The following is a 19,808-nucleotide window of genomic DNA, read 5'->3' as shown; positions in this document are numbered from 1 at the left end:
TCATTGAGTTTTCTCTCATTACTATTTAAAATGCTTGTTGATTTGGTCTGTTTTGTCATTTAATGGTAAACAAGCAGTATTCTGTAAGTTTTAAGGAAAAAAACAGCTAGGAAGTGCTTATTGTATACATGGGTTTTATTATTTGGAGATTTGTTTTTAAACTTTTCTTAGCATATTCTTTTATAAGAATAAATGCATGCTTAAGCATCTTTTAGGTAAAAAACAAGGAGGGGAAGAAATTCTGGTGGTTTTTAAAGATGCTGCATGCTTATAAACATTTCTATGGAGATGAATGATACACTCCTTTTTCTTTTGAAAATTAAACAATGTTCATTCCAAATGCATAATTTAAAACTTTAGTTGTTTGTTTCCTTGTCTATATTTTGTTTCAGAAATAGAAAGGCACCAGAACTGCTTATTTTAAATAATGTTATTTCTGTTTCCAGGCGTTTGACTTGATAGAAATACATAATTACAGAATTGTCCTACAACTTAATAAATACCCTTTAGAGATATTTTTGTTTCCTACTTTGTATATTAATTTTTAGGAATGTATCCAATATATATCCTAACACCTTTTTGATTATGCTGCCAATGATCTTTGTATTGCTCAATATTCTCCTAGAAAATGATCTTGAAAAGCCTGATGCAAAAATAATTTACTTACATGGGGTTAGAAATTTAAATTTGAATTTCCATTTTTTGTTTCTCTCTTATGGATAACTTTCCTTAGCCTGCCCAAGACCAAGTAGGTTATAGATTGGAAAGTCTTTTCACACAAAAGGTTTAACATGCATCAAATTCATATATCCAGTGTTCTAATATATCATCATTTTTTTCTGTTAGCTCTACGATTTTACCAATGCTCTCAGTTCTTACTCTTCACATACTATTAATCGTAACTTCTTTCTCTTCTTTGAAGGAAACTGTAAAGCATCTACTTTCAGCATCTACTTTCAGAAGACGAAGAGTACATTTAACCCACAAAATAGTAGCATTTTTATTTTAGGAAACCAGTCTTCTAGTATTAATTATAATGTTATTTTGCTTACTAAATACATATAGAGAACCACCTTATTCTTTCATACATGGACAGTACTTTATTCATCAGCAGCTCTTCTTGTTTTGTGCTCAGAATTTATTCTGCATCTGATTACTTCTTACCCCTGGCAATCCTCTCACTTTTGTGACATCAGCTTGCCTTGACAGTCACAGTAATCTGCTACTGAAAAGATGATTGCCCTCAAACTGAAAAGAAGTTTGCTAATTAATTTATTGAAAAAAAACCAGCTTATTGAAACATGAAGAGTCGAGTTCAGAGATTCTGTTTTGTTTTTAATTATTGCATAGTTGGGATCTACTATGGTTGGCATATAGAGAATATACTCAAAAAATGCTTGTGGAATGAGAGGAAAATAAAAGGATTTATCTGTTCCAGAAAATTTATTGACTGCCTTCTATGTGTAAGATACTCTACTAGGTGCTGGGATATTTAAATGAAAAAGAATTAGATTTTTTAACCTTGAGGAAGTCACAGTCTGGTAAGGGGACATATATGAAAGACACACATAGTAGTAAGTGGTATAGCAGAAGCTCAAATAAAGTGCCACCAGAGCACAAAGGGGGCACCTAGCCATCCTAAGAGCTGAGATGTTCTGTCTTGTTATAACATCCATGTGGGTAAGAAAGGAGGTGCATGTTATTGGGTTTTTATAACAAGGAAAAACATTCAGTCTTATGACCTTTCCTGGTCCTCTTTATTCCTCAGTATTGTTGGGTTCACAGAGGGCAAGGGGTATATGTAGGACAATCCATGGGGACTTTCAAATTGATCAGAACTATAGGATTTTAGAATTATGTTACTTTTGTTTTTGTTTCTTTTTGATACCAATGGAAGTGTTAAATAGCCATACTTTGAATTTTAGAAGCCTACTGTCTTAAAAGATCTTCTGTTTTTAAAAAGTACGTTTGCAAAAAGTGGTTATGGTGTGACCAGCACTTAAGGTGTTATTTATTTATTGGCCATTTTGCAAGACAGTTTGAACTGCAGTGTGGCAATTTTCCAGATTAAACTCTTCTTAAGTTTTCTGTAATATCCATAGTAGATCCTTCCCATTGAGTCATGCTGCTGTTTCTGCTTTCGTTGGTGTTTCATATTATATCTCAACTTCCTTACAGCTGAGTCAACTCTGTTGGCATAAGTAATGTGAGCCTTCTTTAGAGAACCAGATAAAAGGCTTCCAGACAGATTCAATTTTTGTTCAGGATAGTTTCATTATTTGCCTTGTAATCCTAGTCTCCTGGATTTGAGGCTGAGGCATACAGTTATCTTGTGTTACAGAAATACTCTTTCCCAAAACTTTTTAGGTGATATGTCCAGGTCTAGAGTTTCAACAAGCCATGCTCCCAATAACTTTGAATTACATTGTGCTAGTTTTTATTTCAGACCTTATTACAGGGTGGAGAAAAAGAAGGTTTACAGTTGTGAGTATGCAAAACAGAGTTTATTCTTGTATTATAATTTATTAAGTATTGTATTATTTTCCATAGGAACCACTGTAAACTTACTTTTGCCCTGCCCCATATTATTTGATCTTTCTTTACCTCTTTTCCCGTCTGCCCCTGCTGATGGCTTTGGGTATCAAATATTGCCACACTTGGTTATTCAAGTTCATTTTCTGTAAAAGAAAAACATTAACATTGTAAATGAATGATTTATTTAGTTTGGTAAGTGCTTTATGTTTCTGTTAAGGTGTGTGAAGAATTGTTTTCATTTCATGTAATAACCATATTGGGAATAAAGCAGATTTTCTGGAAATCTTAAGACACTAAAGGAATCTCATAAGCTTTTACCAAGGAGATAACATTTTGGACATGCTCTAGTTTTATTAAAGTTACTCTATTTGCATTAAGATCATGTCTCCTTATAATCGTACAGCCTTTGGGAAAGTGAATATTCTGAATTATGAAGAGTGTGCTGAACCACAAATATAGAATTAGAGGAGTATTTCTGATCCTTTGAATTACTGGTTTCTTGATCAAGCCAGTCAGCTGTGTGTGTGTGTGTGTGTGTGTGTGTGTGTGTGTGTGTGTGTGATGAGACTATGAGCAGTATAATTTTTCATTTCCTTTAGAAGTAAATATCAATAAATACAAGCTTTTCCTGTCTTGAAATGGAAGCTTCTTAAAACCTTGCTGTCTGGACAGTGGAACCACACGTGCTTAGGGTGTGGTTAGTATACTTACTAATTAAAATTTGCCAAGAGCAGATTTCATGTGTACATAGGGTATGTCTCTAGTGTGGATGGAGAGCCCCTAAAAGTTTAGGATATTGTGTGTGCTTGATGAGTGTTTTCCTCTTTTTATGGTTTATTTTGAATATGTCTTATGTTTTCTAATGATAAGGCTCATCCAGAAATAATTTTTTAGTTATTCTTTCTACTTTAGCACTACATTAGTCTCCACATAACCTGCTGATGACTTTTCTCAGTTTTTCATACTGGCTTTCTAAAGTTCAGTTTTACAGTTTTGACCTAGCATTTTAAACAGCACCAGTCAGGGAGTCAGGGAACTCAGGGCATGGGTTTTAGGCTCTTTGAATATAATCAAGTTACTTAGTCTGTCTGAACTTTGGTTTCCTCATTTGTAATATTAAGGGTAACATTTGTAACATTTATTCTCTAATTCAACTTCAGCCATGATATAGATGATCTCTCTTCTTGGATTATATAAACTGCTTTGGTCAGCTTCTTCTATATCTATCCCCACAAAGAAGACCCTTATAGTCCCAAGATCCAGGTATCTGCATCCATTCGTGCTGAAAAGATTAACCGTGTTTCCCATATTCTAAACAGTATCTAAAATGCCTTGTCCTACCTCCAGTTCTCTAGAAATATGGTAGCTTTTTGTTGTAGAACTCTTATACCCATTAAATTCATTGGAAGCCCAGGGAATAGCCATGACAGTGCCTAAATATTATCATCTTCCCTTATTTATCGACTAGAGGCATGGTGCACAAATTCGTGCACAGGTGGGGTCCCTCCCAGCCTATGAGGACTGTCTCCCCGGTCCCAATTGGGGTCGGCTAGGGGGAGGGACCGTGGGAGGTTGGCTGTGGGAATGCACTGACCACCAGGGGACAGCTCCTGCATTGAGTGTCTGCCCCCGGTCAGACTGGTCATAGCTACCGGCTGGTCGTCGGGTTATCTAGCCGTCAGGTCATAATGGTTGCTTAGGCTTTTATATGTATAGATAGATATGCCTCCAAATCAGCCAGGATGCCTGTATTACTGTCAGCCTGTCACCCTCCTACCCCTTCCATAGAAGTAGCTGTGCTTGCTCCACTGGTAGAGCTATTTCTGAAACATGAAACCAGAGAGAAAGAGTGAATTTATTGGGTGTCACCATTAGTATACAAATGGATATTCTCAAGTCACAAACAAAACAAAACTGATGAAATTTAATGGAGATATTTGTTGGTTCAATGAGGGCAAGGGCCTTATATATCTCATTCATTCTGTCCCTAGACCCAGAAAGTCTCAGCATAGTAGGCCTTCCATAAACATTTGTTGAATGAGTGAATAAATGAAACAATTGCATAAGTACATAGTGGAACAGCTTACATAGCTCCAGATGTAGAGTCCTGGAGCACATGCTGAGGATAGAGAACCGGCAAGGGGCCATATCTGTAGCCTCGTTAAGTAAAAAAACATATATCTTTACCTGGAGTGTTAGAAGATTTAGTAGGGGTGGAGGATTCATTTACTTATAGCACTTAGACTAATGAGAGATTTTACAGTTTTGTCAAGTGTTTGGTTCCTTGAAATTTGAGCTGGTCAAATAGGGGTTGGATCACCTTCTGTCAGATGTGTAAAAGAAGGGATTTCTGAAAGAACAGGTAGTTGAACCCCCTGTTCTTTTTGAGTTCATAGTTCTGAGTTTTACTTTGAAGGGAGATTAGATAGGACATGCTAACTGTCTCATGGAAGACAGTAAATTGAATAATGAAATTTTCAGTTTTTGCTAAAGAGATTGAATTTATAGGGCTTTTTCTGACATGATCAACATTTTAAGGATATCAAAATATGGAAGTAGTTTTGTCTTCTTATTAATAAGAGTCAAATAACAGAAAAGTGACAGTTGGTAAAAGAAAGATGGCTGTGAGAAAAATGAGAACAGAAAGATCAATTAGAATACCATTGTGAATTGCCTGGGTTTAGACCAGTGATGGCGAACCTTTTGAGCTCGGCATGTCAGCATTTTGAAAAACCTAACTTAACTCTGGTGCCGTGTCACATATAGAAATTTTTTTATATTTGCAACCATAGTAAAACAAAGACTTATATTTTTGATATTTATTTTATATATTTAAATGCCATTTAACAAAGAAAAATCAACCAAAAAAATGAGTTTGCGTGTCAGAGGTGTCTAAACCAGTCATAGGTTCGCCATCACTGGTTTAGACTATGAACAGTTGTCCTTTAAATACATCAGTAACTCAGGTACTAACATCACACCTGTGCTTGTGCAGAGGAAACCTCCTAGCACACCTGTGTAACCTCTGACTGTAGAGATCTTCATGGTAATTAATGAAATTATCTTTTTTTAAAATATATTTTATTGATTTTTTTACAGAGAGGAAGGGAGAGAGACAGAGAGTCAGAAACATCGATGAGAGAGAAACATCGACCAGCTGCCTCCTGCACACCTCCCACTGGGGATGTGCCCGCAACCAAGGTACATGCCCTTGACCGGAATCGAACCTGGGACCTTCCAGTCTGCAGGCTGATGCTCTATCCACTGAGCCAAACCGGTCTTGGCTGAAATTATCTTTTTTTTTTTTTTTTTTTTTTTTTTTTTTTAAATATATTTTATTGATTTTTTACAGAGAGGAAGGGAGAGAGATAGAGAGTTAGAAACATCGATGAGAGAGAAACATCGATCAGCTGCCTCCTGCACACCTCCCACTGGGGATATGCCCGCAACCCAGGCACATGCCCTTGACCGGAATCGAACCCGGGACCTCTCAGTCCGCAGGCCGACGCTCTATCCACTGAGCCAAACCGGTTTCGGCTGAAATTATCTTTATAGTGTTGAATTTGAGCTTCAAAAAATGTTTACATCACTTATGCAGCAAAGTTGGGGAATTTAAAGATAATTATAAATGTTTTGTGGTTTCCTGAAATAAGCAGTTTATTGAAGAAGACAGGGTGATACATTTTTTAAAAACTATAATATGAATTATGTGTTGTGGAAACATTTTATATTGGGTGATTAAGAAAGAAAGGCATCTTGAGGATAAACTTTGAAGGATAAGAAGTATAGATGGCAGGTATACCCACATGTGGCTCCTCCCATACAAATCTTTGAAGTTGTGCTCTTTCAAAAGGAGCTGGTAGCCAAGAGATAGCATTGATCTTGGTGTGTCCTTGTTGTTATGTAGCAGCAATACAAAGGCAAGAATCCTCACCTAGAGACTTGACAGTAGGTTGTTTTCTAGTAAGTAAACTACAAAATCATCAAATACTATTCAGAGACAGGATGCTAATTTTTCAGAAGGGCTCCCAGATGAGGTCAAGATATCCATATATATAAAGAAATGCCATATTAATGAGGAGGGAGTGCGTGTCCGGATCCGAATGAGGACAAAGCAGAAAGTTAGGGAGATGTATTTGGGCAGTCTCCATCCAAACACTGTAGATGGACATGCAAGGCTGTTATTTCTTGTTTATTAAGTAACATTCTGTAGCATATGCCTTTTCATCTAGACTGGTCTACAGGGAGAAAATGTATTGGTTATGCTGACATGAGCATTCTGTTCCATATGGCAGTTATGGTCCTCATTGTAAATTAATGTAGTTAATTGAGTGGCATTCTAGTTTGCACATTAGTCTCTTGTAAATTTAATGTTACTCTACTGCTAAAAGTTGACTCAACTTAGAGTACAAAAAAAAAAAAAATCCAGTTCCTAAGTTTACAAAGTTGAAGTCTAGACCAGGATGATGTACTCAAGACAAATGCTGTCTCTTGGCTACCAGTTCCATTTGAAATAGTGCAACTTGAAGTAGTGTTGAACACATCAGATTGATCGGAAGAGACACATGTAGGCATATTTGAGAAGCTGCAAGAGGTTAAAGTATGAGAGGATGGAAAAGAGGGTGATGAGGCTGGAGAGAAGGGCAGAAGACAAGTTGTGAAGGGACTGTTCTTTGGGGCAGAGGGTGTTTCATTTATTTTAAAAAGTAAGTTGAATTGCTTGGTGGCTGGTGTGGCTCAAGAGTGACTCCGACCTATGAGCCAGGAGGTCACAGTTTGATTCCCTGTCAGGGCACATGCCTGGTTTGTGGGCTTTATCCCCAGTGTGGGGCATGCAGGAGGCAGCTGATCAATTATTCTCTGTCATCATTGATGTTTCTATTTCTCTCTCCCTCTCCCTTCCTTCCTGAAATCAATAAAAATATATTAAACAATAAAAGTTGAATTTAAAGGAAATATGTGTTATTATTCTGCTAAAATATCATTCTACTTTCCTCTTTATTTTTCATTGAAAACATCTCTTTGTTATTTTCAATTCAAGCTGGGTTTGCTGACCACATAATCTTCCTGCTTGTGTTATGTTTATTAGGGTAGGTAAAGATGATTAGGCTGTTATGGAATGCCTGAAGGCAAAACCAGCCAGCATCATGACTTTTTGTCCACCATTTACACTTACAATTTTAGTGAGTCTGTTTTTTTCCCTTCCAAGCCTTGTGCATTACAACTTGAATTTCCCTGGTAATGAAATTGTGTAATCATGATTGAAAATTGTTCTGCCTACAGGGGGCCCCCAAGTCCTTGTAATCTCTTAAAGGACTCCTTAGAAATCCTTTTTATTAAATATACTATTTGCTTACTTGAAAAGTAGCTCCATCTTGCTTTTATCAAATTTTTATGACTCGAAGCAATTATGGAGTATGACTGCATTTGAAAACTTAAACTTTTAAAAAATGTTTTGATGACATAAAGATTATAACACATTTTTTTTCTTAAATGAAAAAGCTGACATGATCTTATTTGACATTTTGCATTTTGTAGTGTTTTACTAAATTTTTGGTAGTCCAGAGTCAGGTATAGTATCAGCTTTTAATCTGACCATTAATGATATTAAATTATTAAATGATAAGGGATTTTTTTCAACTTTTACTTTTGGTTGCAGATTAACTATAATTTTCTTTGTCAGTTATCCACTACCAGTTCTCCCAATGCCCTACTTATGAATTCTTTATAAGTTGACCTCAGTTAATGATTAGGCAGAAGGTTTTATTCCAGTAAAGGGACTGACAGAATTAGATCTGTTTTCTAATGCACTTATTTCAGTTGGTTGTTTGGATATTACAGGTGTTTCTTGCCTCCACTTAATAATTGTTTTTATTTATGAATGCTTTAGGAGAAACATATAAGCAATGAAGAAGAGCACTTAAGGAGGATGGAAGAGGCCAGATTGCAGCTCAAGGATCAACTTCTTTGTCTGGAGACTGAACAAGAATCCATTCTTAGTGTAATAGGGAAGGAAATTGATGCAGCTTGTAAGACCTTCTCCAGGGACTCGATGGAGAAATTCAAAGTAATTATGAGTTCTCATTGTACCTTTCACTTAGTTTCCTTATATCTGTATATCTAAAAGCCTAAGCAACCATTGGCCGATTGGCCGACCGACCAACCGTCCAGTTGCTATGACACACACTGATCACCAGGGGGCAGACGTTCAACGCAGGAGCAGAAACCAGCAGCATGGAAACATGGAACAGACTGATGAATCTCAGAGGGAATGGGGAAGGGAGTAGGGCAGGAAGAGATTAACCAAAGATCTTATATACATACTAGAGGCCAGTGGGGTCCTTCAGCCTGGCCTGTGGGGATCAGGCCGAAACCGGCCCGGTGCATGGATTTGTGCACTGGTGGGGTCCCTCTGCTTGGCCTGTGGTGATGGGGCCGAAACCAGCTCTCCAACATCCCCCAAGGGGTCCCGAATTGTGAGAGGGCACACACCAGGCTGAGGGACCCCACTGCACCAGGCCTCTAGTATAACTATAATAAGATTTTAATGTATGGTTACATGGTATTTACATTTTTGTTTGAGAAAGTTTTATGAAAGAAAATAACATCTTGCATTTTTTGGAATGAGGTACTGTATCTATTGCACAGTTCCGGTGAGAGAACATGTGCTGTGATTCCATTGAATTGTCTGTCTCACATTAAAAGAAAATGTCTTACAAGAGAGGCAGCAGTTCTGGCTAAAATGCATAGTTGGGTCAAGAGGACTGGATTTTGAATTTTTCATTTTCACAGGCCATTTTTGTTGTTGTTGGTATACTACTGGCCAATATCTATTGAGCACTAGTTACATTACAGGAACTGTGGTAAGTATGTTGTATGTAATCTCTCCCTTATCCCTAAAACCACCCAGTCCTATAGGTACTCTGATTAAATCCATTTTTTTGACAAAGAGAAAGCAAGACTTGGAGGGGTTAAGTAACTTGCCTCTGGCCATATATCTAGTTAAATACTAAAACTAGGACTAAAAACCTTGGGAGTCTAACTCTGGAGCTTAATCAAGTAACCACTATGCTATTTGCCTTCCCCATTTAAACAAAGTATATTTAATTTAGCTTTTCTATCTTTAAAATGGGATATTGATTGCAATTCAATTTATAGTCCTAGTGAAATGATCAATAAAAACAGAAGTAATCATGGGTGTTCTTAATTTCTTCAAGGTAAGCACTTCTTATTAACTCTAGGTTCCAGTACTGCTATATTACATACAGAGAGCATTGACAAGCTATCATTTACCACTGTATTTAGTTCATTTGATGATATGATATTACTAAAATTATAGGATCAGGCATAGGGCTTTTTAAAAATCCTCTTCAGGTGTTTCTTTTGTCATTCATCCTTTTCCTCATATACAGTAACTGTTCCATTTTATAGTACTTTCCCCATTTTTTTCCTTACCATTTTTTTTCTTGGTTTTCTTAAGTGGTGTTTTAAAGAAAATAAAACTATAATTCTACTTGTGAAGTAGAAGGTGTTTTAGGATTTGACTAACAAAAATATTTCAACTGTTAGAATTTGGTGGAGTTGGTGGAATTTCTATGATATGTATTTATCTGTACATTTTTGAAACAAATCAGATGTCAGTTTAAGAGGACTGTGAGCCAAATATGAGCAGTAATTGGCTTTTGAGGAAAACTAACTCTTTTAGTCTTGTTATAGGGCCTGCTATCATGCTGGTTTATTTATATTTTATTGTCTAATGCTGCTATATTTGTATAATATTTGTTGTGTTTACATATATTTAAAGGATGTGTGACCTTGAAATCCTAATTGCATCAAAAAGAATCATATATTACCAAGGAAATGTTTATTCTATATTTAAGTATTTATGTCAGGACAACTTGTTTTTGGTCAAGTAGAGATATAAAAATGGAAACATTTGGATCATGCTATAAGGTATATAAACCTTGTTATGGTTAATTATAGGCTAAAATATAGTTTGCATATAGCAGGTTGCTTAAATTTTCCTTCCATCTAACATATTCTGAAAAGCACCCTATTTTTTAATAGGCTTTCAATCATGAATGATTGTAGTAATGGGTCTTGGCACCTTTTCTCTTGGAGAGAGACTAATTGAATCCACGTGATGGGTGGAGATAAATTTAAAAGAATGGGCATTTTTTCAGTTTGTTTTTTTTTAAGACCACATTTTTTTTTTTTTTCCATTGTGGGTCTCTTTCTGTTTATACCTTCTGTTGTTTCATTTCTGTAAACTTGAAAAAAAGAATACACAAGAACATAACATTTTCTCTCACCTCAAAGAAACCACCCTTGGGTGTTTGTTAAGATAAATTCTTTGCTTTGTAGTTCAGAGATCTATGGGAGAGGCGATCCTTGTAAAATGTTTTAAAAAATGGATTAATTCCAATTCTTTGTCATTTGTTGACTTTTTGAAGTATTGCTGATGAAATTTTCAGCCATTTTATGTAGAAAGCGACTGTGTTATGGAATGGATTGAATAATAGATATGTAACAAACAAGTCTAGGGAAAGTCGTTGGGGATATTGGTATTATTTCTAATTAAAATTTTCCTTTTCCAGTCATTATACCTATTCTACTTTAGTAAATGTCTGTAGTGTTTGAAAACTTAAGGGTAGACACTTAATAAATCACCACCATTATAAAACATTTAGGAAAATGTCTGAAGTGAAGAGACATCATTTTCCCAGACCAGTCTTTGATAATTCAGTAGCTTTCCCATAACACTTGGTCTGACTATTCATTTATTTGTAAAGCATAAAGAGGATAGGCTTTAGATCAAGACTTTTTTTTTTTTTTTTTTTTTTGCCATGAACTAGAGTGCTTAGGAATATTTTCCTTGAAAATATAGGGAGAGAGGGCATGAGAGTTTGGTAGGGGTCCAGCCGTGGGCAAACTACGGCCCGCGGGCCGGATCCGGCCCGTTTGAAATGAATAAAACTGAAAAAAAAAAAGAGACCGTACCCTTTTATGTAATGATGTTTACTTTGAATTTATATTAGTTCACACAAATACTCCATCCATGCTTTTGTTCCGGCCCTCCGGTCCAGTTTAAGAACCCATTGTGGCCCTCGAGTCAAAAAGTTTGCCCACCCCTGGCAGTGAAACAGTAGATGAGAGAAAGGTTGGATATGAGAATACAGCATTCCTATATATGACATGTGTTTGGCACTCATTATCATTTTTCAGATGCCGAATGAATTACCTGATGATGTTTCCTAAGGGAGAGATGTGCTCACACATAAGGAAATATGGAAGTATTGGAGAATAGGAATAAATATCTTTTGAAGTGGGGTAGGGTAGTTTTAAGAGAACATTTCTAGAAAGAAGTCCTGCAAAAATATCATAGGTTCAACAAAAGTAGGAATTGAGAAAAAAATTTGTATTTATAATTGTAAAATCATTGACAACCTCTGAATACAGTTTTATCAGTAATAACACAGAAACAGATGGCAGTGAGTTTATAAATGAGTTGGTGTGAAGGGAATCAGGGCAGCTGGCATAGACAGCCTACTTATTGTGGGATTTTGTTATCATCATGAGATATAAAGGAATGATTCCATGATTAGTTTCTGTCATTTCTACATAATCATTAATGAGACAAAATGGCCCTCATAGTATAAAATTAAAGAAGGATAAATGAGACAAAGAATTAAGTTTCTGTGCAATTACATCACACCCACTGTGAAATACAAGGAGTAAGACTGAGAAAAAGAAACAAGGAAAATATGAAGCAAACTGGTTTAATCAAGGCTGCATGGGAATCAGCCTTAGCACTTGAGAGTTAATTCATGTCTCTGTATTTTAGCTAAATGTTTACATTTTACATATACATTATATATATGTAAAAAATTATATATATGTATACATATATATATATTTACATAAATAGAAATGTTAAATCATGTTTTGGAATTGATTGAGTACTTGGTATGAACTGTCTCCTTTCTAAACCCTTAAGTTTTAGACACTTAACTTTTGTATGTTATGGTGAAAATTTTCATTTAGATAAATTCATTTCAGAGAAAAATCTACTTTTAATAGACTATTCTCTCTCTCTCTCTCTCTTTTAGTTTTTTTCATCTGGTCCTGACATTAATTATGACCCACATCGCTGGTTAGCAGAAAGCAAGGTAACTGATCTTTGAATCTTAAAGTTATCATAATGTTTATGAGCTTCAAGGTGTCTATTTGGGCTAGCCATATATTTTTGTCACATAATGAGCATGTGAAGCTGTAGTATTTTATTGCTGAGAAAGATTATTATAATGCATTATGAAATCTCCATGTTCCTTTGACTTACCATTGAAAAATTAGCTTAAATGTATAGGGATGGGATGGAACGAAAAAGGAAGGTAAAACTGTTTAGATATTAAAATTAGACCATCAGAGAGACAAGTTCTTCTGCCTTTTCCTTTGGCTAAAGCAATGTCTCTGGAGTGTACAAAGGTCAGGGCAGCTGTCACCACCCTTCATTACACATATATACTTATCCTAGAAGCCCGGTGCATGAAATTTGTGCACAGGTAGGGTCCCTAGACCTGGCTGGCGATTGGGGCTGATCATGTTCCCACCTCCCTATCTCCTCACCTCCTCCTTCCCTCACTCCCTCAGCGCCCTGCTGCAGCCACTGATTGCCCACCATATTCTGCACTTCCCCCTAGTGGTCAGCATACATCATAGTGAGCAATGGAACTCCTGTTCACCCGGTTGCACTCCCAAGGGGACACTTTGCATATTAGCCTTTTATATATATATAGATTTTGGTTTCTGAGGGTCTGCTCAAAGCCTGTCAAATCTCTGTGTGGCTTAAGCAAATCCCTTCACCTCTCTGGGTGTCCTGTTTACTCATTTACAAAATTGGAGGAGTTAACTTTAAGTTCTGAAGATAACTTTATTGCTTCATTTTTTTTTTAGCATTATGATTCAAATTTAATGTAAGGTAAGCAATAAATAAATAAAATTGAACAATTTGCTAATATTCTACACTTCGGGTAATTATCAACTATCTTCATAGATCAGCTTGGAAATTCAAATTATTTTTGAAATAGAAATTAAAATATATAGAAAATTATGACCACATAAGATATAGATATGTTTATTCAAGTTTCAATATTTAAGAACTTGCATTTCTTTTTAGACTAGTTTTATTTCACCTTTAACATAAAGTGCAAAATCTTCCATCCCATTTAAATTCTGTAAGAAAACCAACTGTACTGTAAATCTGACCAATTGTGGTCCAACTTAAGGTTTTATTACAAAGAAAGAACCTTTGATTTTAAACAGTGTCCTTTTTTAAAAATATGAGAAAAATGAAGTTTCAGAGAAGAATGTGACTTTTTCAGAATGGGAAAATGGATCACATCCATGTCCACTCATAGCGTTCTTGCCATTATGTGTATTGCCATCTAAAGTCTTCTTTCAGCCAAGATTTATTGATTGTGTACTTTTTTGTGTACAGACACTGGGGATATAAGTGTTAGTAAGCCATGGAAGTTAATGGGGGGAATGGTCATGTAAACAAATTTGAAGCCTCCTTAAGGTGTGTTACGTTGTTGTAAAACTGTGTCAACATTGATAGAAGAACACAGGAGAAGGAAGAACTAACTCTTATGTTTGTACTGGGAGGACGGGAGGCTATGAAGCTGCCAGCATGTCTCAGAGGGCTTCTACAATTGTGTTATATTTAAACTTGGTCATATAAAAAGTTTGTATGACCAAAAAATTATAGGTATAAATTGCAAGAATATTTGAGTAAACACAGAATAATGGCCAAGATGGGTGGGTAAGATACAGGTGGGAGGTGGTAGAAAGACAAGGTTTACCTTTGAAGGCCAGGTAGTAATTAGAGAAGCTCCCCTCAAAAAAAATTCTTAAGCCCTAGCTGGTTTGGCTCAGTGGATAAAGCGCCAGGCTGCGGACTGAAGGGTCCCATTCGATTCCAGTCAAGCTATACATGCTCGAGTTGGGGGCTCAATCCCTAGTGTAGAGCATGTAGGAGTCAGCTGGTTAATGATTCTCTCTTATCATTGATGTTTCTATCTCTCTCTCTCTCCCTTCTCTAAAATCAATAAACAATATAAAAAAGATACATAAAATTGTTTAAAAAATTCTTAATAAGAAACAGTATTATGATTAAAAATAGAAATTTATCCAACCTTATAAAATTTCTATCCAGCTCTAAGAACTGTGATCCTTACTGTCCTAACCATTTTTGATAGAACCAAATGCAAATTTGCATTTAGGCCACCTGCATAGGAAATCTAGAATATGCATATTTTGCTGTCTTAGAATTTTTTTTGACTAGAAACTTCTGTTGTGCATTAATAAAGCATTTTTCTTTTTTCTTTTTCCCAACTTCACAGTTTTGACAAGAGCAATGTACTTGGAATTTTCTTTCAAGTTAAAATCTTTATCATTTCTGAACAGAACACTTTCACTGCTGTTGTTCAGCTAACTTATGAGAGCCAGAGATGACTCTTGATCAGAGCTCTTTAATTTGGGAGCTAGTAAGCAGTTTTCCCTTATCATTTAATGGGATTGAACTCCTGATCAGACAGGTTTTAATACTGCATGAGACAACTGTTCCTCTACTGTGTAAAAGGGTCCTGATAAGCTCCCCACACTGACCAGTGGACTGGGGAGGAATGGAATCTATTTGTGGAGAGATGGCTTGGGTTATTGATGGGCCACAATACTGTAATTCCCATGAACTATGAGTGAATAGCTCTATAAGTATTGGAGATAAGATCTGAAATCAAAGGACAAAAACTATATGGAAAGTGGAATTGCTATTCAGCTAGTCCATGCTGACTTCTTGCAGTATTAGAAGGACCTCTGAGGGCCTTTGGTAATTGTTTTCATAAATCTGCCGCATGAATTTATTCTGTTAGTGTTAATCCTAAAAGAACTAGAGGACTGAGTGGGGATTGTGTCACTATTGCTTTGCTGGCACAGTACACACATGAAGTCCAACTTAGAGTTGGACCAGGCACACAGATAAAATAACCATCGAATGGTCAGAATAAGGCATTGTGGGTGGAAGATGTTCGAGGTGCTGGTTAAGGAATGCCAGGCAAGGAATTCACAGAGATTATGGATTTGTTTTGTCATAAATCTTGATAGCAGATGTAGAGTCCAAATTTTATTCAGTTTATCAGAGAATTTACTGAGAAACTACTATGTCCTAGATACTATGCTGTATGCTCCGGACATAAAAATTAATTAAGACATGATCCTCTTGAGGAACACGTTTTGTCTGGAGAAAGTGACACTTACGTAAATAATTTTAATATCACATGTGCCGGGGCTGACCAGCAGATCCTGAGCGACAGACAGATGAACGATTACTCTGACACATATTTGCTGTGAAAGAGAGGGCTAAGGGACTGCCTGGCTAGAGACCAGACAGTCTCATTTGCCTTCCTCTTCAGGCTTTTTTGTAACAGCAGTTTGAGCTGAAATTGACTTTTAGAACAATCAGTAGGGTCAGCATTCTTGGGAGGACACAGGTGTCAGCAGTACTCTTAAGCATAAAGATTAAGCATAAAGATTCTGGTAAACACTCGAGGGTCTGTGCGTACAGACTTGTTTGGAAAGGTCAAGGAACAATTATGGGCCATCACCTTCAGCCAACTCCCCTAGAAAATTCTTTTGGAATTTCCTCCTTACAAATTTTCCGGCTAAGTCTCCCGTGTTCCCCCACACACATGTAAGAGGTACACAGAAGCTTCTGTGGAGGCTGATGCTTAGATGGATTTTGAAGCTAGCCAACCATGATTATGGGTCCCTATATTGCTAACTTTATCAGCAATACTCTTTTTATTCAAGTTTTCTCTTTTCCTTGGCTTTTAATTTTGAGTCTTTCCTTTATGATTTTAATATATTATTATACTAAATCTCAGTGAGGATATTCTGATAGATTAAAAAGACCATTTTGATTGTTTAACTAGATAATTATAAATATTCGCATCTTATTGCAAGTTGTCAACTATGAATAAGACAACTATTTCTTTACTGAGAAATTCTTTCTCTTTGGTTTATTTAACAATACTTGTTGATATAGTTAAATAAATGAGGCTATTATGTAATCTATAAAATGCTCTTGTGAGTGGTTAATAGAATGGTGTTTGCATTGTGATTAATAGCCTTGTCAGCTAATTATTATTTGTTATTGTTAAAGTTATTCCTATAGTATTCAAGCTGTTTCTTCAAGATACTTAATAAAGACTCTGGGTGTTTCTCTAACAGATACTGATTCTCATAATTGATTATTGGTTGATTAAATTTCCATAACTTGGTATTTTGTTTTGTAGAATTAATAACATATTCTGCATGCATATTCAGTTCAAAAAAGCATCTAGCTATAATCTGTTTTTAAAATTTTGTCTGGCAATGGAATTAAGGCTTCATATGAATAAATTAAAGCCATAGGTCATATTGTATTAGTCTGCTCAGGCTACTGTAACAAAATACCACCGACTGGTTGGTGGCTTAATCAACAGACATTTATTTTCTCACAGTTATAAAGGTTAGAAGTCCAAGATCAAGGGGTCAGGATTGGTTTCTGTTAAGCCCTATTTCTGGCTTGTAGAATTCAACTTTTCATGCAAACATGGGTGGGGTTGGGGTGGTTTGAGGGATTTGGGGGCTAGAAAACAGGAAGAGCAGTGAGGGAGCACAAACATGCTATAAGCTTTTGTATCTCTTGAGGGTCCCACCCGTATGACCTCATATAATCTTAATTACTTCAGTAAGAGCCCTATCTCCAAATACTGTCACATAGAGGTTTAGAGCTTCAACATGTGAATTTTGAGGGGATGCAATTTAGTTCATAATAACACATATCAAACCTGATTACCACTTTGTTTCAGAAGGTATTTTGGAGGTTTATTATTTTGTTTTTACCATAACCAATAGGATTATTGCTCCGACAAAACAGATTTGCTGTTTCTCCATTATTATTGTTAGTAATAGTTAACATAGGCCAAAGATTGTGATGTAATAAGTGGAAAAGGGAAGGGAAATATGAAGGGCAGATTAAATCTTAAAGACAGTGAGGTTAGCATCTATGAAAAAGAGAGTTGGCTCTGATTACATTTTCTTACCTCTTCAAGGTGGGGGAAGGCTGACTTTATCTCCCTAAGCTTATGGAGAATCTCTCTACCTGATTAGCTACCATGGGGATATGTATTTTTAGGAAGCAGAAATGGAAAAAAAAAATTAAATCTCTGAAATAAAACCCTCTTTTATCAAATTTCTAGTCCTGGTCCAGGGTGATTTTGATTTTTAAATGCTTTACTAAACTGCTTTATATATCAAATTAGGAGGCTAATTGTGTTAATATTAGAAGTTTAGTAGGCCATATTTTTCAGTAGTATTGCCTTTGCAAAGATGATAGACTATACAAAATTTCTATAAAAATTCAAGAAAGTGGCTTAATTTCACACCGCTTTTAACTGATATGAATGAACCATTGTATATTTTTCATTTTGCTTAAATTTGTTAGTTATTGTCTATATTTGCTCATGTTATGATATTTTTCTTACTGTTTTGAAATACTACTGTTTTTTAGATTTGTACCTTGTGTTTTTTTTAATTAGTTATAAATGTCATTTTTTAGACTAAACTTCAATGGCTCTGTGAGGAACTGAAGGAGAGAGAAAACAGGGAGAAAAGTCTGCGGCACGAGCTAATGCTGTGCAGACAGCAGCTCAGGAATATGACTGAGAACAAGGAATCCGAGCTCCAGTGTCTCCTGGAACAGATAGAAAGGCAGGAGCTGCTTCTGGAAGAAATACACCAAGAGAAGAGAGGTGTGTTAGTTGCTCTTACTCTCGCTGTTCTTTGTTTGTGTTCCTGGAATCCAGCAGAGGGAGAAAACCTACTTCTTTTACCTCCAGCTCAGATTATTGCATACTAGAGGCCTGATGCATGAAATTCATGCAAGAGTAGGCCTTCTTTCCCCTGGCTGCCGGTACCTGCTTCCCTCTGGCACCCGGGACCTGGTCTTCCCTCCTGCTGCTAGCAGGCACCTGGGACCCGGGCTTCCCATGCAGCCCTGGCTTCGTCCAGAAGGTCGTCCAGAAGGACGTCCAGAAGGACATCCGGTCTAATTAGCATATTATGCTTTTATTATTATAGATTCTTCTCTTTTCCTTTTTCTCTCCTGTCTTCATTTCTGGGTTCAGAAGGAAAAACTGTCCCGGCCCTGAAAGTGTTTCCATCAGCTACAATATCCCTTCTATTTACACAGCTTGTGTCATTGGAAAGTGTTAATTTGGCAAGACATGTTTGTACTTCCCTAGTAAAATACCAAAATTTATGCTTGACTTGAGTAAAATACCTATTAATTCATTCAACAAATACTTATTTTGTTCAGATTTTGTCTTGGGCACTGTTATGGGTGCTGAGGATACATTAGTGAATAAATTAGAAAAAATCCTACTCTTGTCTACCTTTTATTGAGTGGGATGACAGAAAATAAATGTAAATAGGTAAATTGTATAATAGAAGGCTATAAGCACAATGGTGAAAACAACTGAATAAGGGGAAGAGAGTTTGGGAGAGCAGGGGCAGAGTGTAATATGTTTACTATGTAGGCTATACTTAACTCTAAAAGTTAGACAAGGACTTGGGAAACTACTTTTCTCTTCGGTTATACTAGAGAGGCATCATGACAGGAAGAAGAAAAACAGCAGTTATATATGTGGATCCTAAGTGTATCTTATGTTGTGCTGGCTGTAGGCCTTTTCTTTTATTAGTGAACTTCATGAATTTAAGATCCATAAAAAAAACTTAATATAGTGTCCCATTAAAGAAAACTAAGCCTATGACATATGACAATCCTCTTCAAAATAATTTTTTTTGGTTTTTTATTTTAGTCATCATGGTTATTCCCTATATACGACTTAAAATTTTTTATTACTCTATAGTGAGTCTCAACTTTTCTCGATCAGGACCATTTTATATTCTTAAAAGCTCTTTGAGTTCTCAAAAATTTTATTGTGCATTATATATACCAATACTTACCATATTTAAAATTAAAATTAATTAAAAGATAGTCCTTTAAGGTAATAATTATAAATTCATTCTATGGAACATAAAAATTAATGAAATTTAATTATTTTCCAAGACAAAAATATTGAAAAGTGGTATTGTTTTTCACTTTTGTAAATCTCTTAATAATGGTTTTAAAAGACAGCTGCATTTTCATTTTGTTCAATGCCTTATCAATG

The 19,808-nt window shown here is 36.0% G+C and overlaps 1 protein-coding gene across 11 annotated transcripts in view; it reads left to right on the top strand.

Moving 5' to 3' along the window:
• Positions 1–19,808, top strand: part of CEP128 (centrosomal protein 128) — a 344,130-nt gene that overhangs the window by 149,983 nt on the left and 174,339 nt on the right. For all 11 annotated transcript variants that reach the window (XR_004968369.1, XM_036314524.1, XM_036314495.1 and 8 more), the window contains 3 exons: positions 8,426–8,602; positions 12,645–12,704; positions 18,194–18,386. Coding sequence is in view for 10 of the 11 variants with exons in the window: in XM_036314524.1 (XP_036170417.1) it covers positions 8,426–8,602; positions 12,645–12,704; positions 18,194–18,386 (430 nt within the window). In the remaining variant the exon portion in view is untranslated. The remainder of the gene's footprint in view (positions 1–8,425; positions 8,603–12,644; positions 12,705–18,193; positions 18,387–19,808) is intronic.

The sequence above is a fragment of the Myotis myotis genome, unplaced genomic scaffold, assembly GCF_014108235.1.
Source record: "Myotis myotis isolate mMyoMyo1 unplaced genomic scaffold, mMyoMyo1.p scaffold_m19_p_1, whole genome shotgun sequence".
NCBI lineage: Eukaryota > Metazoa > Chordata > Mammalia > Chiroptera > Vespertilionidae > Myotis > Myotis myotis.
The sequence above is the reverse complement of the archived record's forward strand: the minus strand, read 5'-3'. Positions and strand labels throughout refer to the sequence as shown.